Source organism: Peromyscus maniculatus, chromosome 8, assembly GCF_049852395.1.
Source record: "Peromyscus maniculatus bairdii isolate BWxNUB_F1_BW_parent chromosome 8, HU_Pman_BW_mat_3.1, whole genome shotgun sequence".
In the NCBI taxonomy this organism is placed as follows: domain Eukaryota; kingdom Metazoa; phylum Chordata; class Mammalia; order Rodentia; family Cricetidae; genus Peromyscus; species Peromyscus maniculatus.
In genome coordinates, this window is record NC_134859.1 from 87,539,319 (window position 1) to 87,559,360 (window position 20,042).

At 48.9% G+C, this 20,042-nt stretch overlaps 1 protein-coding gene across 2 annotated transcripts in view; it reads left to right on the forward strand.

Moving 5' to 3' along the window:
* The first annotated feature begins 7,606 nt into the window (after window positions 1-7,606).
* The window catches only part of Odad4 (outer dynein arm docking complex subunit 4), a 28,570-nt gene continuing 16,134 nt past the window's right edge, over window positions 7,607-20,042 (forward strand). The window contains exons 1-7 of one of the 2 annotated variants that reach the window (XM_006992887.4): window positions 7,607-7,926; window positions 11,984-12,115; window positions 12,357-12,507; window positions 13,116-13,177; window positions 13,432-13,597; window positions 15,264-15,488; window positions 15,627-15,834. In XM_006992887.4, coding sequence (XP_006992949.1) covers window positions 7,807-7,926; window positions 11,984-12,115; window positions 12,357-12,507; window positions 13,116-13,177; window positions 13,432-13,597; window positions 15,264-15,488; window positions 15,627-15,834 — 1,064 coding nt within the window. In that variant the 5' untranslated portion in view covers window positions 7,607-7,806. The remainder of the gene's footprint in view (window positions 7,927-11,983; window positions 12,116-12,356; window positions 12,508-13,115; window positions 13,178-13,431; window positions 13,598-15,263; window positions 15,489-15,626; window positions 15,835-20,042) is intronic. The other variant, XM_015986449.3, reaches the window with a different exon arrangement.

Below are 20,042 nucleotides of genomic sequence, written 5' to 3' on the forward strand. Positions count from 1 at the left end.
CTGGTAAAAATAAAAATAAAAAATCACAATCTCTAAGACTCTGCACATCTACTAGGTTTACATACATCTCATACACCCTTGTGTCATGGAACAGCTGTAAGGTTGTCCTCAATTTGGTGTGACCTCAAACTGGAAAGAGCCCAGCAATTCTTCAGCAAGGGATGGATGGATGGATGTGTGGGTATAAGCAAGAAAAGTAAATGACTTGCAGCTGTGTGCACCAGCATCGCTGTCTTAGTCAGGGTTACTATTGCTGCGATGAAACACCATGACCAGCCGGGCTGCGGCGGCACACACCATTAATCCCAGCACTCGGGAGGCAGAGCCAGGCGGATCTCTGTGAGTTCGAGGCCAGCCTGGTCTCGAAAGCGAGTTCCAGGAAAGGCGCAAAGCTACACAGAGAAACCCTATCTCGAAAAACAAAAACAAACAAACAAAAAAAAAAGAAACACCATGACCAAAAAGCAAGTTGAGGATGAAGGGTTTATTTGACTTACACTTCAGCATTGCTGTTCATCACTGAAGTAAGTTAGGACAGGAACTCAAGCAGGGCAGGGTCCTGGAGGCAGAAGCTGATGCAGAGGCCATGGAGGGGAGCTGCTTACTGGCTTGCTTCCCATGGCTTACTCAGCCCACCTTCCTTCCTTCTTTTCTTTCTTTTTGGTTTTTTTGAGACAGGGTTTCTCTGTATAGCTTTGGAGCCTGTCCTTGAACTCACTCTGTAGACCAGACTGGCCTTGAACTCACAGAGATCCGTCTGCCTCTATCAGCACACCTTCTTATAGAACCCAGAACCGCCGGGCGGTGGTGGCGCACGCCTTTAATCCCAGTACTCGGGAGGCTGAGGCAGGCGGATCTCTGTGAGTTCGAGGCCAGCCTGGGCTACCAAGTGAGTCCCAGGAAAGGCGCAAAGCTACACAGAGAAACCCTGTCTCGAAAAACCAAAAAAAAAAAAAAAAAAAAAAAAAAAAGAAGAACCCAGAACCACCAGCCCAGGGACAGTACCACCCACTCACCATGGGCTGGGCCCTCCCTGATAGATCACTAACTGAGAAACTGCTTTACAGCAGGATCTTATCGAGGCATTTCCTCAGCTGAGGCTCCTTCCTCTGATGACTCTAGCTTGTGTCAAGTTGACACACAAAACTAACCAGTACAATAGCTGACTCTCAAAAGCAGAGTGCAGAGCAGAAGCAAGCAGAAAGCAAGGTTCTGGTTCATCCCTGTAATTCCAGCACTCAGGAGACCGAGGCAGAAAGATTACCTTGAGCCGGGCGGTGGTGGCGCACGCCTGTAATCCCAGCACTTGGGAGGCAGAGGCAGGTGGATCTCTCTGAGTTCGAGACTAGTCTGGCCTACAAAGCAAATTCCAGGACAGCCAGAGTTGTTACATGTTTCTCTAAACCCTGCCTCATAAAAAAACAAACAAACACTTGTCTAACTTTTTACTTGTTTTAATCTGCCTCAGGTGGCAAACTTCATTTTATGTGCCATTTTGTTGCTGTTATTCAAATTTCTTTTAATTTAGTGAGGTGGGCAACTTCAGATTTCATTATTGGATTGGGTATTTGAGGTAAAATTTCATTTTTGTTTATAGTGCTGACTTTTTTTGTTTGAAATTAAACAGATTGGTAACCTAAAAAAATAAAATAAAAATAAAACAAACAAACAAACAAAAAGATGAGGATTACCTTGAGTTCTAGGCCAGTCTAAACTACAGTGTAAGATCCTGTCTCAATGCACCCCCCCCCACCAACAAGAGAGAAGTATTTACTGAGTACTACCAGTGCGCAGGCAATTATTCTACAGTGTATAAAGTGTCAGCCCAAATAAGAAATGATTGAAAAGATGTGAATTTTTACTTGTGCAGGGAAGATATAGAGAGGATTTTTTTTTTTTGTTTTGTTTTGTTTTCCGAGACAGGGTTTCTCTGTGTAGTTTTTGGTGCCTGTCCTGGATCTCACTCTGTAGCCCAGGCTGGCCTCGAACTCACAGAGATCCGCCTGGCTCTGCCTCCCGAGTGCTGGGATTAAAGGCACGCACCACCACCGCCCGGCTATATAGAGGATTCCAATTAGCACATGAGAGGATGCTCAAATCTCTACTCAGGAAAAACAAAATAAACACCAACAACAGTGGTGCCTGGCATGATGGCACATGCCTGCGATCCCAGCACTTAGGAAACTGAGGCAGAAGGATTGTGAATTCAAAGATATTCTGAACTCCCGAGACAAGTCCTATTTCATAAACCAAACAAACCACAGCCCCTAGGAGCCACCATAATAAGGTCTGGTAGGGCCCGCCTCGGCCACCTTTCTGCATCAGGAAGAGGACCCTTCCTTTCTTCTTCTCTTCGGCCTTTTTCTTTGTTTGCTGTTGTGGTTTGAGACAGGGTCTCTCTATGTAGTCCTGAGTGTCCTAGAGTTCACTCTGTAGACCAGGCTGGCCTTGAACTCACAGAGCTCCTCCTGGCTCTGCCTCCCGAGTGCTGGGATTAAAAGCATGTGCCACCACATCTGGCTTCTGCCTTTTTCTTTTGGGGGATGGCCAGTGCTTAAGTATGATTTCTCTGATACTTCTCGCCTTTTCACTTCCTCTAAAGCTCCTCTCTCTGCCATATGGCTGTTTGTCCACCATGTGGCTGTCCTCCACGCAAGCTTAACTCAAAGGGCAAGGCTTTTTCTTTATCTTCTCTACCTCCCTCCTCCTGGCAGCTGCTGGCATTTACAGTTGCCTGCCCTAATGAAACTGTCCCCAACATGAAAAAAAGAAAGAAAGGTGAAAATCTCAACAACAATGAATGAAATATTAAGTTGTGAATTCCAGTGCTGGAGAGATGGCTTAGTGGTTAAGAGCACTGGCTGCTCTTCCAGAGGACCTGGGTTCAATTCCCAGCACCTACATGGCAGCTCACAACTGTCTGTAACTCCAGTTCCAGGACTTCGGATGCCCTCTTCTAGCCTCTGTGGGCATCAGGCATGCAAGTGGTGCACAGATACACATGCAAACAAAGCACCTATACACATAAAATAAAATAGCTTCACTGAGATGTAATTAATGTATGGTAAACTGCACACAGGAGCTAGGCCTGGAGATAGAGTAATCCCCGATACTCAGGAGACAGAGGCTGTGGATTTGCCAGCTCAAAGCCTACCTGGGGTAGACAGAGAGATACAAGGCCAGCCTGTCCCAAAAATACAACATAAAAGGCTGTACCTGTGGCCTGGTTGATAGACTGTTTCCCAGCATGCCCAAAATCCTGGGTGTGCTCTCTGACGACACATAAACCTGCTGTGGCATTACAAACTTGTAATCCTAGCAGTGTGAAGGTAGGAGCCAGGATGAGAAGTCCAAGGCTATCCTGAGTTAAACAAGGAATTCGAGAGCAGACTGGTCCATATGATACCCTCACTCACTCATTCATCAATCAATCAATAAAAAAAAAAAAAAGCAAAAACAGGACTAGGAACAGAGATTAATGGCAGAGTGCTCTCTAGCCTGCACAAGGCCTTAGGTTTTCAGCCTCTAGCACTAAGAAAAAGAAAAACACTGATAAGCAAGCAAATCCAAACTGAACTGCACAGATGTCATCTGTGGAATTCGATGAGTTTAACCATGTGTGAACATCCAGGAACCCATGAACACCACCAGGCTACACACACAGTTTTCGTCCCCAGACGTTCCCTAACTACTTCTCTGGGACCTGCCCCCTCCCTTCCCTACCACCATCATCTTCCTAGGTAACTGCTCTTTTTCTTTCAGAAAATACAAATGAGTCTGCATTTTCTAGAATTTTCTATCAAACAAGGGATCAAGAGATCTCCCAAGGTAGCACAGGCTAGACTCAAACTATCAGTTCTCCTACCTCAGCCTCCTACCTGCTGGATGCTGTGGGATGTCTTTCTGTATGCTGTGAATACGTGTTGCTCCCATTGGCTAGTAAATAACGTTCTTTTGGCCTATGTCAAGGCAGCTCAGAGGTAGGCGGGAAACCAAGCAGAGAGACCTGAAGAAGGTAGAGAAAGATACCATACTGCTGTCCAGAGAGCAGCACGTAATGGCACACAGGTAAAGTCACAGAACACATGGGGACATATAGATGAATAGAAATGGGCTGAGTTTAGTTATAAGAGCTACCTAGCAAGAAAGTTGAGCCATAGGCCATGGCCATACAGTTTGTACCTAATATAAGCCTCTGTGTGTTTATTTGGGTCTGAGTGGCTGCAGGACTGGGTGGGACACAGGAAAACTTCCAGCTACAGCTGGACTTACAGTAGAGTGCTACAATGCACAGCCCATGCAATCCTTTTTGTCATTGAAGATTCACCAATATTAGCCATGTGTCAGAGCATTTTTTTTTCATGCTGAGTAGTAGTCCCCTATATGACAAACCTTGGTTTGTTTATCCATTCATATATCATAGAAATATTTCTGGCTTGTACCTATTACTAATAAAGCTTCTATATATGTTTGAGTAAAAGTCTCTCTCTCTCTCTCTCTCTCTCTCTCTCTCTCTCAAACACACACATAAAACATCTCATTTTTGAATAACAAATAGCTCCCAGAAAGAGTAGCTTTACTTTCTCTAGGCTTTTGAAGACTCTGAAGATTCAAGATGTCCTTGGAGGTCAGCGGCATCAGATCTCATTAGTGCTGGAGTTGCAGGTGATTGTGAGCTGCTAGACAAAATGCTGGGAACCAAACACCGAACTACCACAAGAGCAGCACACACTTTTAATCACTGAGCCATCTCTCCAGTTCCCCAAAAGATAGCCCTCTTCTAAATCAAACTGTAGATTAGTAGCAGTTCTAAGAACCGATAAAAAGAAATCCTGAGTATTCTTTTTGTTTGCTTGGCTTTGTTTTGTTTTTGATATAAAGTCTTGCTAAGTAGCTGTGGTGGTTTGAAAGAAAATGGTCCCCAAGAGAATGTCACTAGTAGGAGGTGTGGCCTTGTTGGAGTGGGTGTGGCCTTGTTGGAGGAAGTGTCATTGTGCAGGTGGGCTTTGAGGGCTCTTATATGCTCAAGCCACACCCAGTGTCACAGTCCACTTCCTGTTACCTACAAGTCAATATGTAGGACACCTGGCTACATCTCTCCAGCACCATGTCTGCCTGCACGCCACCACGTTGCGACATGATGATAATGGACTATACGTCTCAAAGTGTAAGCCACCCCAGTGAAATGTTCTTCGTTTATAACAGTTGCGGTGGTCATGGTGTCTCTTCACAGCAATAGAAACCCTAACTGAGACAGGAGCCCTGGCTATGTCTGAGGTCCAGGCCACCCCCTTTCCTCAGTCTAGGACATAGATAGGCATGCACCACCATACATGGCTTATGTGTCCTTTACCATTTCCCCCAATTGGAATCTCGAAAAACTTCTAAAAAACTACACTAAGACAAGAGAATGACACCAATGTAATGATCTAATTTTGCCAAATTTTTGCACATAATCAATTATTGTGGTTTGAGACAGAGTCTCCCCTATGTTACTTGGGCTAGCCTTCAACTCACTATGTAGCCTGAGGTAGCCTTGAATTGGGGCAATCCTCCTGCTTCACCCTCTCAAGTGCTAGGATTATAGATGACGTGCGCTCATTTGTGTGTTTGTACATTTGACAGTCAGGGCCTCTTTTTCTAAAAGGAGAATGGTTTGCTTTGCTCCTACTGTGTACCATTCAGCAGGACTCTGCTCCTACTGTGTGCCATTCAGCAGGACTCTGCTCCTACTGTGTGCCATTCAGCTGGATTCTGTTTATGTTTTGTGTTTGAGACAGGGTCTCACTGCATAGACATGGCCGGCCTGGAACTTGCTATGTAGACCAGGCTGGCCCAGATCTCACAGAGACTCCGGGGTGTGGAGATTAAAGGTATGGGTCATCACATCTGGCTCAGCTGAATTCTGGAAGCACAGTTTAAGACAAAGTTCTGGGCTGGAGAGATGGGTCAGTGGTTAAGAGCACTGACTACTCTTGCATGAGATACAAGTGGTGGCTGGAAACCATCTGTAATTCCAGTTCCAGAGGATTTGATGACCTCTTCTGACCTTCATGGGCACCAAGCACGCATATGGTGTACATACATACATACATACATACATACATACATACATGCAGTCCAAACACTCACTTTTAAAATAGAATGAGCCGGGAGGTGGTGACGCAGGCATTTAATCCCAGCACTCAGGAGGCAGAGCCAGGAGGATCTCTGTAAGTTCAAGGCCAGCCTGGTCTACACAGCAAGATCCAGGACAGGCACCTGGAGAAACCCTGTCTTGGATAAACCAAGATAGATAGATAGATAGATAGATAGATAGATAGATAGATAGATAGATAGATAGATAAAAATAGAATGAGTAGATGGGGGGGAAGCAAAAGTTCTTAAGTCACAATCTCTTTGGGGAGTAGACCTTTTTTTTTTTTTTGGTTTTTCGAGACAGGGTTTCTCTGTGTAGCTTTGTGCCTTTCCTGGAACTCACTTGGTAGCCCAGGCTGGCCTCAAACTCACAAAGATCCGCCTGGCTCTGCCTCCCGAGTGCTGGGATTAAAGGCGTGCGCCGCCGCCGCCGCCGCCGCCGCCGCCGCCGCCGCCGCCACCACCACCCGGCTAGAGTAGACCTTTTTAAATCAGTGTGGTTGAGCCAGTTAATTGAACTATTTAAAGTATTGTGGGAACTTGAAGGTACCTTTTTTTTATAACTTATTTATTTTATATACATAGATGTTTTGCCTGCAAGTATGTCTGTATGGGGGAATCAGATCCCTTGGAAGAGGAGTTACAGGCAGTTGTGAGCAGCCATGTGGGTGCTGGGAATTGAACCAGAGTCCTCCGGAAGAGCAGCCAGTGCTCTTAACTGCTGAGCCACCTCTCCAGCCCTCAGTATTTTTTTTTTAATGTGTGTGATCATATGTGTGCTTGTACACGCGAGAGTGTGGCTGCCTCAGGGATGCACCTGTTTCTCTCTTGTGCTGGTGCAACAAGATTGTGCCACCACACTGGACTGTACCTTGGTGTTGGGATCCAAGCAGAGCTTCCTGCTTGGCAAACACTTTACCGACTCAGCTATCGCTACAGCCATTAATCCACTTTATTTACTTATTTACCTATTTGTTTTGGTGGTTCTGAATCTACAGGGAAGGTTGTCTGGATAGACCTTAGTTTAGATTTGCTATTAGCCAATGTTCCATCAATGTGTGAAATTGAAAGCTAGATCCATCCCACTCTCCACTGTATTCTCATGCAAATCCTCACGTCCCTGAGGGCTCTATTATTTTCATGTTCATTTGGCAGGTGGAAAGTGTTCTTTTCAGTTCCCTAATATGCTTGGCCCAGGATCACGCGGCTAGGAAGTGACAGGAGCGAAGGCTGCCCAAGCTCCCTGACTCACAAGTTCAAAATTCTCTCTCCTTTCTGATGGGACCTGGAGCGCATAAGCCTTATGCCTACTTGGAATTTTGCCTCCAATTCTCATTTTCTTGGCTGCCTTGCCCGAGAGGCTTTTCACGTGGCGACTGGGGAGAGAAGCAAACCGCGTACAACAGCGGTCACTCCGGAGCGCCACCGCCCCTGCAGTTGCCAGCCACGCGCTCGACACTTGTCCGACCGGTGCGCAGGGAGACACACACGCGCATGTGCACACTGGGCAGGCTCGTCCGGGATCCTAACACCGCCCGGGGGAGGGGAGGGACCGGAAGTCAAACTTTGTCTCTGGGTTGCTAAGAGACGGGGCTGCCACAAACGAGGCGGAGGTTCTCTCCAGCCTCTTTCCTTTTCTGGATCCGTTTCAGAATCTCCAAAAGTCAGATGACCATGTCTGATGGCGAAGCTGATACCTTGCGAAGCACCTTTCCCTCTTACATGGCAGAGGGCGAGAGGTTGTATCTGTGCGGAGACTATTTTAAGGCCGCCCAGAGCTTTAGCAATGTGAGTCGCGCTTGAACCTATCACGGCTTCGCCTCCCTTCTTCCCCCTCCTCCCCTTCTCTCTCCCTCCTCTCCTTTTTCTCCCTTCCTCCTCCCCCTCTTCTCTCCCTTCCTCTGCCTCCTCCTGCCACTCCTCCTCCAGCGCCTCCCTTTTTTCCTCTTCTTCCCCCTCTCTTCCCTCCTCCCTCCCTCCCTGTCCTCCACTTTTGAGATAGGGTCTTGTTCTGTAGACCAGGGTGGTCTCAAACTTGCAACAGCCTGAGTGATGACTGCCGGAGTGTGACACCTTCGGAAGTTGGTCTCCTTATGTACGCCCGAGGCCAACTCCCTACAGTTAACCTCTGGCGTGCTGCAACTCCACTTCCTGGCTCAACACTTTTTTTTTTAAGGTTTTGTGTGTGTGTGTGTATGAGCGAGTGCCTGTATGTATGCATATATGTTTGTACATGTGTATAGCACATGCATACATGCATGCCTGGTGCCTGTGGAAGCCAGGAGAGGGCATTGGATCCCCTGGAACTGGAGTTAGAGGCAGTTGTGTGCCACCATGTGAGTGCTGGGATCCATACCTGGGTCCTCTGCAAGAGCAGCAAGTGCTATTAACCAATGAACCATCTCTGTTTTAAAAATAGTCCCCCCCATCACCATTTTAAAAATATTTTTATGTGTTTTGCTTGTGTGTGTATGCATGCAACCACATCATGCATTGCTCTTGGAGGGCAGAAGAGGACTTCAGATCCTCTGGAACTGGAGTTACTGGGGGTTGTGAGCTGCTATGTGAGTGCTGGGACTTGAACCCAGGTCCTCTGTAAGAGCAGACAGTGCTCTTAATTGCTGAAACGTCTCCAGCCCCACCCCATCACCAGCAATGTGAGGTCCTGATGATGCCTGATAATCTGTTTTGTGTCTACTATCACTGGTTCCCGTGATACACCGCTGTCACAAAAGCCCTGGCCTTTGTCCTTTTCTCCCATTTGTCATTTATGTCCACCAGTTGGTGGCATTTAAATGTTTCATGATTACCTTTCTCTTGATAAACTCAGTTTCCCATTATTAGCTGCAGATTGCCTGAGAGGCTAAATATGGAAGCCACAGAGTCTCTGGCACAGGCTTGCTTGTAAGAAAGTGGTCAGTGAAGTCAGTATATTGTAGAAACCTTACTAAAAATTGCACCATTGCAGCCTAAAGGGTTTGGGAGTTGTTTTAGTATACTAGACAAACTGCCAAGCATAGTGCACGTCTCTGAGGGGGTTACTATTGCGCTCCACTTTATAGATGAGGAAGTTGATACAGAAGTTAGGTAACACGCCCAAGGTCACTGCACTGAACTAGCAGGTGGGGGAGGAAGATCCTCCAAGCCAAACATGCAGACTCCAGTTGCCTGAGGTGCCAGCCTCCACACTGTAAAGTGTTCTTACAACCTTTTCCTTTTGCTGGAAACGTAGTTTAGTTGGTAGAGTGTTTGCTTCCTATGCATGAAGCCCTGGTTTTGATCCTGCTTAAAACTGAGCACCTGGCAGGTAGAGAAAAGAGGAAGAGAGATTTAAGATCATCCATAGCTACTTTGCAAGTTCAAGGCCAGCCTGGGATACTGGAGATCCTGCCTCTAAAAGAAAATAACAATTTCCTTTGCTAGAAAGCACATACCGTATTTTCCTGCTGTGGTAGTGGGATGCAGACCCTCCCACATGCTAGCAATGGCTCTTCTCCTGAGGAACATGACCAGCCCATAGCCTGCATCTAACTTCTTTTTGTTTGTTTTTCAAGACAGGGTTTCTCTGTGTAGCCCTGGCCATCCTGAAACTTGCTCTATAGACCAGGCTACCTCAAACTCAGAAATCCACCTGCCTCTGCCTCCAGAGTGCTAGGATTAAAGGTGGGCGCCACCATACCCAGCTCTCCTTATTTCAAATGGCACAGCAGCAGGGCATGGCGGGACTTGTAAGCTCAGTACTCAGGAGACTGAGACAGGAGGATTTCGAGTTTGGGGCCAGCCTGGTCTACAAAGCGAGTTCTAGGACAGACAGAGCTGTTACACAGAGAAACCCTGTCTCCAAAAACCAGAAAAACAAAAGAACAAAAATTCTTAAATGGGAGCTGGAAAGATGGCTGCTCTTCCAGAGGACCGGGGTTCAAATCCCAGTACCCACAATGGCAGCTCACAACTGTCTGTAACTCCAGTTGCAGGGGATCTGGCATCCTCACACAGACATGCATGCAGGCAAAACACGAATGCACATAAAATAAATTTTAAAAATTAATTAAATAAAAAAAAAACAACCTTAAATGAAGTGTCAACCTACTAACCGAACCCAAGATTTCCACAAAGTCGAGCTTCTCAGCTGTTCCCAGTCTTCTGCCTCTTCCCCCTAGTCACACCCTTCAAGAGAAAAGATGACCAGATGGGCAGCTTGAGTTCAGGAGTCCTGCCCCTGCCCATTCCCCTCTTGCCCTAGAGCAGTCTGGTCCTGGAGCAGCTGAAACAGAAAGCGGAGATGACCCTGCGCGCAGGTAGCTGTAGGAGAGAAGCCCTCCCATTCTAGGAAAGATAATAGCTGCTTCCTCTTCCTAGAAAAGAAGGAAGGTCCCAGAGAGGGCAGACCCAGTCTGAAGCCCAGGGACGCCTGTCTGGTGCCTGCCTTTCCTAGAATGGGAGGCCACCTCATACACAGCCACCTTCCCTCGGGGCAATGTTCTCTTTCTGTCCAGGCGACTCCAGGACCAGGACATTCATTGCAGCTGTTATGGTCTCAACAGAAGGTGACAGGACATAGCTGGGTGTGATCACACACACACACACACACACACACACACACACACACACACACACACTTGTAGTCCTAGCACTTGAGGGAGGTTGAAGCAGAAAGATCAAGAGTGCAGGGACAGCCTCGGCTACATAATGAGTTTGGAGCTAGCCTGGACTGTGTGAGCCCCTGCCTCAAGAAAACAAACTGGGCGGGGGAGAAAGGCACTTTTGGCCAAGCCCGAGGAGCTGAGTTTGATCCCATACCCACCTGGTGGACGGAGAGGACCATGTCTTGCAGATTGTTCCCTGACCTCCACGTGCACAACGTTGCATGCACACGGGCAGACGCACACAAACTTAATTAAAAAATAAAATAAAAAACAAAGATGGCAGGACACAGGGAGAGAGGGGAGTGCCCATCCTTACACTAGGGACCCAAGACGGCTTCTGTCTTCCTCATGTTTCCATCTTAGTCCTCCCCAAATAGTAATAGTTCTCACTTTGCCACATTGAAAAAAAAAAAAAGAGGTGTGACGGCACACGTCTATAATCCCCGCTACTGGCCAGAGACTGAAGAAATAAGAGAAGGGCTGGGTATGGGGGCACATCCTATAACTGCAGCACCCACAAGGTAGAAGCAGGAAAGATGGCGGAGTGTTTGAGGCCAGCCTGGTCCATCTACACAGCAAGCTCCAGGCCAGTCAAGGCTACAGTGTGAGATCACCTCTTCAAACCAAACCAAACCACAACAAAACAACTAATGTGGGGGTGGGGGTGGGGGTGAGGGGGAGAGACTTGGGCTAGGGGTAGAACTCAAAGGTAAAGAACTGGCCACAATATTCATGAAGTCCTGGGTTCTAATCCTTGCACACAAAAGCTAGTGGGTGAATAACCCACGTTTTAGATGGTCCTACAATCTACTTCGTTTGCGTTAGACTTTGCCATTTGCATTGTGCATAGTATGCAGCCAACTGAGCTTTGCTATTGAGCTTGGTATACACAAACCATCTTGAAGTTGTATTGCTGGAATGAACTAGAAGGATCTGGCAGAAAATCAGATATCTACAGCATAGCTGATTCCCATGTCTCAACCTGTGGCTTCCTTAGTAGCCGAGAATCAGCTTTCTCCAAGATCAGCCAACATAGATGTTCGTGTTCACTGAGCAAAGATTGGGTTGGACTGCTTGCGTCTGATGAGACTCGGAGGCCAGTGTACTGACAAACTGCAGGAGCTGTGGGTTGCCCTTGGGGGCCAGGATGCTGCCTTACTCTTCCCAGCATCTGCCCATCAGAGCGCTTCCTTTGCCAGGCTCTTCACCTTCAAAGCGGAGATAAGAACTGCCTGGTTGCCCGCTCCAAGTGCTACCTGAAGATGGGAGACTTGGAGAAATCCTTGAATGATGCTGAGGCCTCACTTCAGAGTGACCCAACCTTCTGCAAGGTGACTGCTGGGTGGGAGGGACTCAGCCTTGCTTTCGCCATTTCCATTACAGCAGACTCTGGCTACTGGTAGTTGAAGAACCAGCTGGATCACTTAGTGTCTGATGCCCTTTTCTCTTCAGTACTTGTTCCCTGCCTCTTGTAGTCCAACCTTGACCTCCAATCTAGGACCCTTTCATTCTACCATCCAGGCCCTTTGAGGTCTTGTCTCTCCACCTGGACTTGACTGTCTTTCATTCCAGGGGATTTTACAGAAGGCTGAGACCCTGTACACCATGGGAGACTTTGAGTTTGCCTTGGTGTTCTATCATCGGGGCTACAAACTGAGACCTGATCGGGAATTCAAAGTTGGGATTCAGAAAGCCCAGGAAGCCATCAACAACTCAGTGGGAAGTGAGTGAGCCTGGGGCTGTGTCCTGTCCAGGAAGGTGTGGGGAAGGTCTAGGGTGCAGAGTGCAAGCAGCTACCACGGGGGAGTCTCACACTTGGGTCTGGCTGTTGCTGAGGTCACAGGTTAAATTCTGTCTGTGGAGTGACCCTCTAGTCCTGCTAGGAGGGCTGCTCTGAAGTTGTCCTTTCTAGAGTCTGAAGTCATGCATAAACTAGAATAGGATCCTGAGCGCAGCTTTTCCGAGGCTGGCTCCTCCCTCCTTGTACAAGTACCAAGGGCTGGCTTTATCCATCAGCCCTACAGCAGAGGGAGGAGGGAGGTGAGCGAGACTTTGTCCCTGTGGATAGCAGAGCGTGGAAATGGCATGTGACGGTGTCTCCCTCAATCCCAGATCTCCCTTTATTTGCAAATCTGGCTGCCATGGCCTTGGGCTAGTGGGACTGTCTAGTTAGTGTCCAAGAGACACCTTTTGTGTGTTAGGGTGGCTCCGAGCCAGCTCTGCTACAGCCTCCGCCGTCTCCTTGCCAAAGGTAGCCATTTCCACATAAAAGTATGTGCTAGGTCAAGCCTGAGAGGTTTGGCCCAGCTGAGTTCCGCCTCTGTCCTCCAGGTCCTTCTTCAATTAAGCTAGAGAACAAAGGAGACCTCTCCTTCTTAAGCAAACAAGCTGAGGTAAGGGCCTGGTTCTAAGGCCACCTGTACCTTCCAAACCCTACTGCCTGGGAGCATTCCACTTCCTCCCGTCACGGGCCGCCATGAGATTCTGCCCCAGCTCCAGAGGTATCTTGGGAATCCGGCTGTGCCCATCCAAGCATATTTCATGGTTCTTAGCCCACAGAGAGTCCTGGAGGAGCAGGACTCTCAGTCCATACCGCATACTCGCTGCTCCCTGTTGAGACCCCATTGGCTGTTGCTCCGTTTTCCAGAGTAAGAAAGCCCAACAGAAGCCTCCACCCGTGAAGCAACTGTCCTACTACACCAAGCACGAAACCAAGCGGAAGGGCTCGCTCAAGAGCGAGAAGACCGTCCGGCAGCTGCTCGGGGAGCTGTACGTGGACAAGGAATACCTGGAGAAGCTCCTTCTGGATGAAGGTCTCAGACCCCTTGTGGCCAGCGGGGTGGGGCAGTTGAAATCCTGGGTGGATGCTTAAGGCACAGCCTGTCTCAGAATGCAACTGACACAGACCTGTGCCCAGGTCAGTCTTAGGGTGTTCTCACCCTGACTCAAGTCACACGAGACTAGGCAACACGGCTGCTCATATCTGAACCCCAGAAGTCCACATTCAGGGTCACTGCTTTTAATTACATGGGCTCCTTCGCCAGCTTTCTATCGCTGTGACAGAGCACCTGAGATAGCCAACCTGTAAGAAGAAAGATGCGGGTCTGACATGGTGGCCCATACCTTTAATTGCAGCAGAGGCAGAGGCAGGTGGGTCTCTGTGAGTTTTAGGCCAGCCTGGTCTATGCACCAAATTCCAGGACAGCCAGGGATATATAGTGAGACCCTGTTTCAAAAAAAAAAAAAAAAAAAAAAAAAAGAAAAGAAAAAGAAAAAAAGAAATACTTATTTTGGCTTAAGTTTCAGAGATTTCCTAGTCGGGAATTCAGGTAACTCTGTTGTTTTGAGGTCTGAGGTGAGGCAGAACATTGTAGTGGGGAGTACCCGGTAGGCCAGAGGTGGCCAGGAGGTAATGACAGAAGAGCAGAGATCCCCCTGTTCAAAGGCATGCCCCCCAACAGCCTAACTTTTTTCCAGTAGGTTCCACCTCCTAAAGGTTCTTCCACCATGTCCCTTAGTACACGGGCTAGGAACCAAGCCAATACACGAGGTCGAGGGAGGGACATTCAAGATGCAAATCATAACCACCGCCATACGCTGTGCATGGGTAAAGGAACCTGACGGACAGGTGCTGGGATCTGAGCACATTAGTACTACATGTTCTGAAACGTCACCTGGTCCATCCCCCCATTTCATAGATGAGGAAATAGAATTCACTGAATGTCCAAGGTGACAAGCAAGCTTGTGGTGATGTCATCACTAGAATCCAATCCAATACCCTTCCCATCACACTGTGCTGACAGAGCCCTAAAACATAGAGTCCCCACTTAACCTGGGGTCAGGGCATCGCTGTGAACTGATAAGCCTGGGCAGGGCTCACCTTGGAAACAAATCCCTTCTCTCCAGAATTGTTTTCTTCCTAAGATCACCTGTAGGGTTCTCTGTGGGGTTGTGGCACACAGCTTTATGGCTGGCACATCTCCTTGGTAACAGGCCTGAAGGCTTCCTGCTCTCCAGAGGACCTGCTGTGGAGGGCAGGAGTGGCCTGAGCAGTGACCTTGTATCATTGCTATTGGCTCTAACCTCTGGCCACACAGCAGAGAGAAGGAAGGCACTTCCCAGCAGCTCCCAGCATGCACTTGGCTAGCTTGCTTGGCTCCTGGCTACTTGATGAGGACTGGCAAGTTTTACATTCCGACTCCCCTTTTTTCCTGAGGACACAGCTTAAAAGGAGGGACCCCCGAGTACAGGCTCCTCAGAGAGTTGTCCAGGTGACCCTTCTTGTCCCTCCTACTTTGCAGGGAAAGGCTTGTCCCAAGAACGTGCCTTTGACCTCCTCCGGGATCAATTAGACCTCCCTCTTTCCTCACTGTTACCACAACTGCAGGCAAAAGTCCTCCCGGGGACCCTACAGCAGGGACTCCCATTCTTACATGTGTGATCTCAGCGATGCCCCCCTCAAAACCCCTTCCCCCACAGACCTCATCAAAGGCACCATCAAGAATGGCCTGACGGTGGAGGACCTCATCATGACCGGCATCAACTACCTGGACACCCGTAGCAACTTCTGGAGGCAGCAGAAGCCCATCTATGCCAGGGAGCGAGACCGGAAGCTGATGCAAGAAAAGTGGCTAAGGGACCGGAAACGCAGCCCCTCGCAGACAGCCCACTACATCCTCAAGAGCTTAGAGGACATTGACATGTGTGGGTAGTGTTCTCATGATAGCCTGAGCTCTGGGGCTCTGCTGACCCGTGGATGGAGATTATCTGGGTGGAGAGGGGTCAGCCCGCCCACAGTGAGGAGGCTGCCCTCACCTCCACGTCACCGCCCTCTCTTCCCAGTGTTGACCAGCGGCAGCGCTGAAGGGAGCCTTCAAAAGGCAGAGAAAGTACTTAAGAAGGTTCTGGAATGGAACAAAGACGAGGTGCCAAACAAGGACGAACTGGTTGGGAACTTGTACAGCTGCATCGGCAACGCCCAGATTGAGCTGGGGCAGATGGTGGCCGCCTTGCAGAGCCACAGAAAGGACCTGGAGATCGCCAAGGAATAGTGAGTGGCCAAGGTCGCCAGGCCTCCGAGCACCTTTGCCGGGGCTGCTCGGAGCTCCCTTCCCGTTTCCTGTCCTGCGAGGCAGGCCTGAGGTGGAGCCCAGTGGAAATAGGGGTCCAATACTCAGGACTAAAGGTAGAAAGCTAACCTACACTGGTAGCTTTTTTTTTTCAATTATGTATACAGTATTCTGTGTGTATGCTTGCACACTAGAAGAGGGCACCACATCTCATTACAGGTGGTTGTGAGCCACCATGTGGTTGCTGGGAACTGAACTCAGGACCTCTGGAAGAACAGCCAGTGCTCTTAACCTCTGAGCCATCTCTCCAGCCCTCTTTTTAATTCTTGTATCAGGCCACAGACATACCTGATGTTTCTAGCATTGGGAGCATAGCAATGCATATATATATCCATATAGTTAATTATCCTGGCATGATCAGATTCAGGATGACCTGGGAATTGAACCCACTTCCTCTGGAACATCAGTCAGTGCTCTTAACCACTGAGCCATCTCTCTCCTTTCCAGATACAGGTTTGGATATCTGACAAAAAAAAAAAAAAAAAAAAAAAAAAGAATGGCCTAGCCATTAAATTGTAATTGCGATCATGTTAAAAAACACATTGGAGGATGCTAGGGCAGGGGTGTTGGTGTAGCATATTGGCCGTGTGGGAAAGGCTGAGGCTAGAGGAAGCTTCAGGACGGAGTGTGAGAGGGGCCAAGAGGAAGCTGGGTCAAGTCAAGCGGAGCTTTGTGGACCATGTGGTGACCCAGAGGATAAGGTTGCGGGCCAGTAGATCGGACTGGGCAGTGGGATCTTAGGCAAGTCCTTCAGCGGCTCCGCCTCAGTGGAGTGGACGAGGCCGTTCCTACCCTGGTGTGGACGAGGCCGTTCCTACCCTGGTGTGGAGGAGAGGACAGATGTAAAGGTACAGGCCAAGACTTGAGACAATAGAGCTGGGGACGTAGCACAGTGGTAGAGCAACTGCTTAGCGTGTTCAAGGCCCTAGGTTCAGTCAGTTCCAGTTGACACACAGACACACACACAGACACAATACCATACACATGTACACACACACACACACACACACACACTACACACAGAGACATACCATACACAGACACAGACACACACATACACACCACACACATGGACATACCATACATATGCACAGAGACCTGAGACTGTACCTAATATTCATCCAACAGTGATATCAAGTCTTGCTGAAATAAGCTCTTCTCAACCTGAGACTTCCTCACAGGGGCCGTCACTTTCCAGGCATCCGGGGGTTGTTGCTGTTGTTTAATTTGTTATATATTTATGTTTGTACTTATTCATTGTATATGTGCACTCGTGTGCACATGCGTGCCAGAGAATTAGTGCAATCAGAGGACCAGTTGTTGGAAATCAGTTCTCTTCTCCTACTGTATGGTCCAACAATCGACCTCAGGCCATCAGACAAGCAAGCGCCTCCACCCGCTGAGCCCTCTCCCTGGCCCTGAGCATCCTGGTTCTGCGTCTTGTGGGGTCATTCACGGCTACGGTGTCCACCCGCCCCACAGTTCTGAACTCGTCTCAGTCTCCTGTCACGCTGTGCACCTTGCATGCTGTTCAGTTGTCCTTCACTGTGACAGAACACCAGAGGGAGCTTAAGGGAGTAAGGGCTTATATTTTGCTCCTGGTGTTAGAGGTCTCCATCCATTGAAGACCGGCTCCATCGCTCTTGGGCCAGGCTGAAACATCAGTGTGGAGAGGCGTGGAAAGCCTCTCTCTTAACAGCGTGCAGCCAGTGAGCAGAGAGAGAAAGGATAAGAGACTCAAAGGGATGTTCCTAGTGGCCTCCTTCCTCTAGCCAGGTTCCACCTCTCAGCAGCCATTCCGGAAAAACCCACCCATCAGCGATTGTTGGCGCTCTGATCTAATCTTTTCTCTAGAGCGCCATCAAGTGGTGACCAAGCTTTAACGCATGAGCCTTTTGGGGAAAACACTTCATCATGTTCAAGTTGGACCACAGCATTTTTACTCAGTGCCTCAGCCCTTAGCCACAGCTGCTCCTCTTCCTGTTTTGGTGTCTCTCTCTTGCTGTCCCCACAGATTTCCAAAACCCTTTGAGGACATTCTTTCACTGTTGACCCACAGGGAAGTACCCAGCATGCTTCGTAACAGTACTGTCAACATCCCCAGAGGTGGGCTCTTTCCAAGACCCAAGGCTTCCCATTTAACAGGCCATCGCTTCCTGGGACATAGCCCCCAGTGGCCTGTGGTGCCACTCCCAGCCTTGGGCACAATGGCTCCTGCCCTCTCCTCACTTAGCCACACCCTCGGTGCCATCCATTCCTGGGCAATGTATTGTGTGTCTCTAAGGGCTAAGGAGGAGGATCACGTATTAGCCATTCTGTAATGGAGCGAGGGGTAGGATAGACCCAGAGTTGGAGATAGCTGTGTCCTTGACTCCCAGCTCTGTCACTCAGAGCTGTGTGGATTGAAGTAGCTCCTCCCCTCAGTTTCTTCACCTATACTGAAGGTCTGATAATACCACCTGACAGGGGTCGTGGAGGGTAAATAAGGCTCGTGTGTTCTGAGTGTCTTAATCCCAGCGCTCAGAAGGCAAAGGCAGGTGGATCTCTGTGAGTTCTAGGCCACTTGGGACTGCTTGATCAGGGTCCGTCTCCAAAAGAGAAAAGGGTGTGTGAGTACCACCTTGGATGCAGCCAACTCCCAGAGGTCTTTTAACCTCTTCCCTCACAAGTCCCGGACCTGTGTGTTTAACAAACTCCAAGGCATTCCTCTTGGAATGTCCTGGAGCAACCCCACATTTAACCAGTCCCTCCATTCTCTCCCACACATCTTGTTCCAGGAGTCCTGAAGCCTCAGGCGGCCACTCCCTTGAGGAAGCCCAGGAGGCTCCTGGTAGCTCCCTGTGTCCTGTTCATGTCCTGGCCACCCGCCCTGGGCTTCCTGAGCTGGCCTCCCCATGAAGGAACAGCCCAGTGCTCAGAGGCTGCTCTTCCTCACTTCAGGCCTGGCTTTCTGGCCTGAAGCCCTTGGAAGGATCCCAGCTGTGAACTCTGCTTTTGCCTCCTTTGGCAGGGTGTCCCTTTCCTCAGAGCTCGCTCTGCCAAGCACGACCACTCACTCTTCAGCTTTTAAATTAGGGTCTCACTCTAAGGTGGGGGTAGACATGGGGGAAGGGTATAGAAATCCCACCCCGGTTCCTCCCTGTCGGCTGGTGTCATTTATTTGTTTGTTTATTTATTTTTGGTTTTCAAAAGAGACAGGGTTTCTCTGTGTAGCTCTGGCTGTCCTGGATCTCACTCTGTAGACCAGGCTGGCCTTGAACTCACAGAGATCCGCCTGCCTCTGCCTCCTGAGAGCTGGGATTAAAGACATGCGCCACCACCGCCTGGCATCCGCTGCTCTCCTATCGGCCCTTGAGACATTGGGCTTTGGGAAGAGGGTCCTTCTCTTGCTATCTGCCCTCACGTAACTTGAGTGCTAAGTGACGGGGTCCACGGCAGTGTTCTTGACTACGTCCCTTCCTTTTTTATTCCTGTGTATTTTGAGACAGGATTTCACTTTGTAGCCCAGGCTGGCCTCCACCTCCTGATCCTCCTACCTCTCTCTCCCGGTAGCTGGGATTACAATTACAACTAGCCGCTTGGCCTGGCTAGTTCCTGCCTTTTCAACATCCGCAAACAGGGCCTTACCTGGCAACCTAGTCTAGGTGAGTTCTCTGTGCCCCTCCCTCAGTCTAGCCTCTCACCAGCTAACAAGTGACTTGTCCAAGAGGCTTTTCAGTACTCCATCCCTCGTTTCTTTCTTGGGTGGATGAAGACTTAACCTGTGTGCCTTCTTGATGCTGGTAGTTTGTTGTTATTCTTGGTTTTTTGTTGTTGTTTTTTAATTGAGATAGGATTTCTTTTTGTTGTTGTTGTTGTTTTGAGACAGAGTTTCTCTGTGTATTTTGTGCCTTTCCTGGATCTCACTCTGTAGACCAGGCTGGCCTCGAACTCACAAAGATCCACCTGCCTCTGCCTCCCGAGTGCTGGGATTAAAGGCGTGTGCCACCACCGCCTGGCCGAGATAGGATTTCAAGCAGCCCAGGTTAGCTTGAACTCACCATATAGCTGAGGATGATTGTGAACTCCTTAACCTCCTGAATGTTAGGATTATAGGTGTGTATCGTCATACCAGGTTTATGTGGTGGTT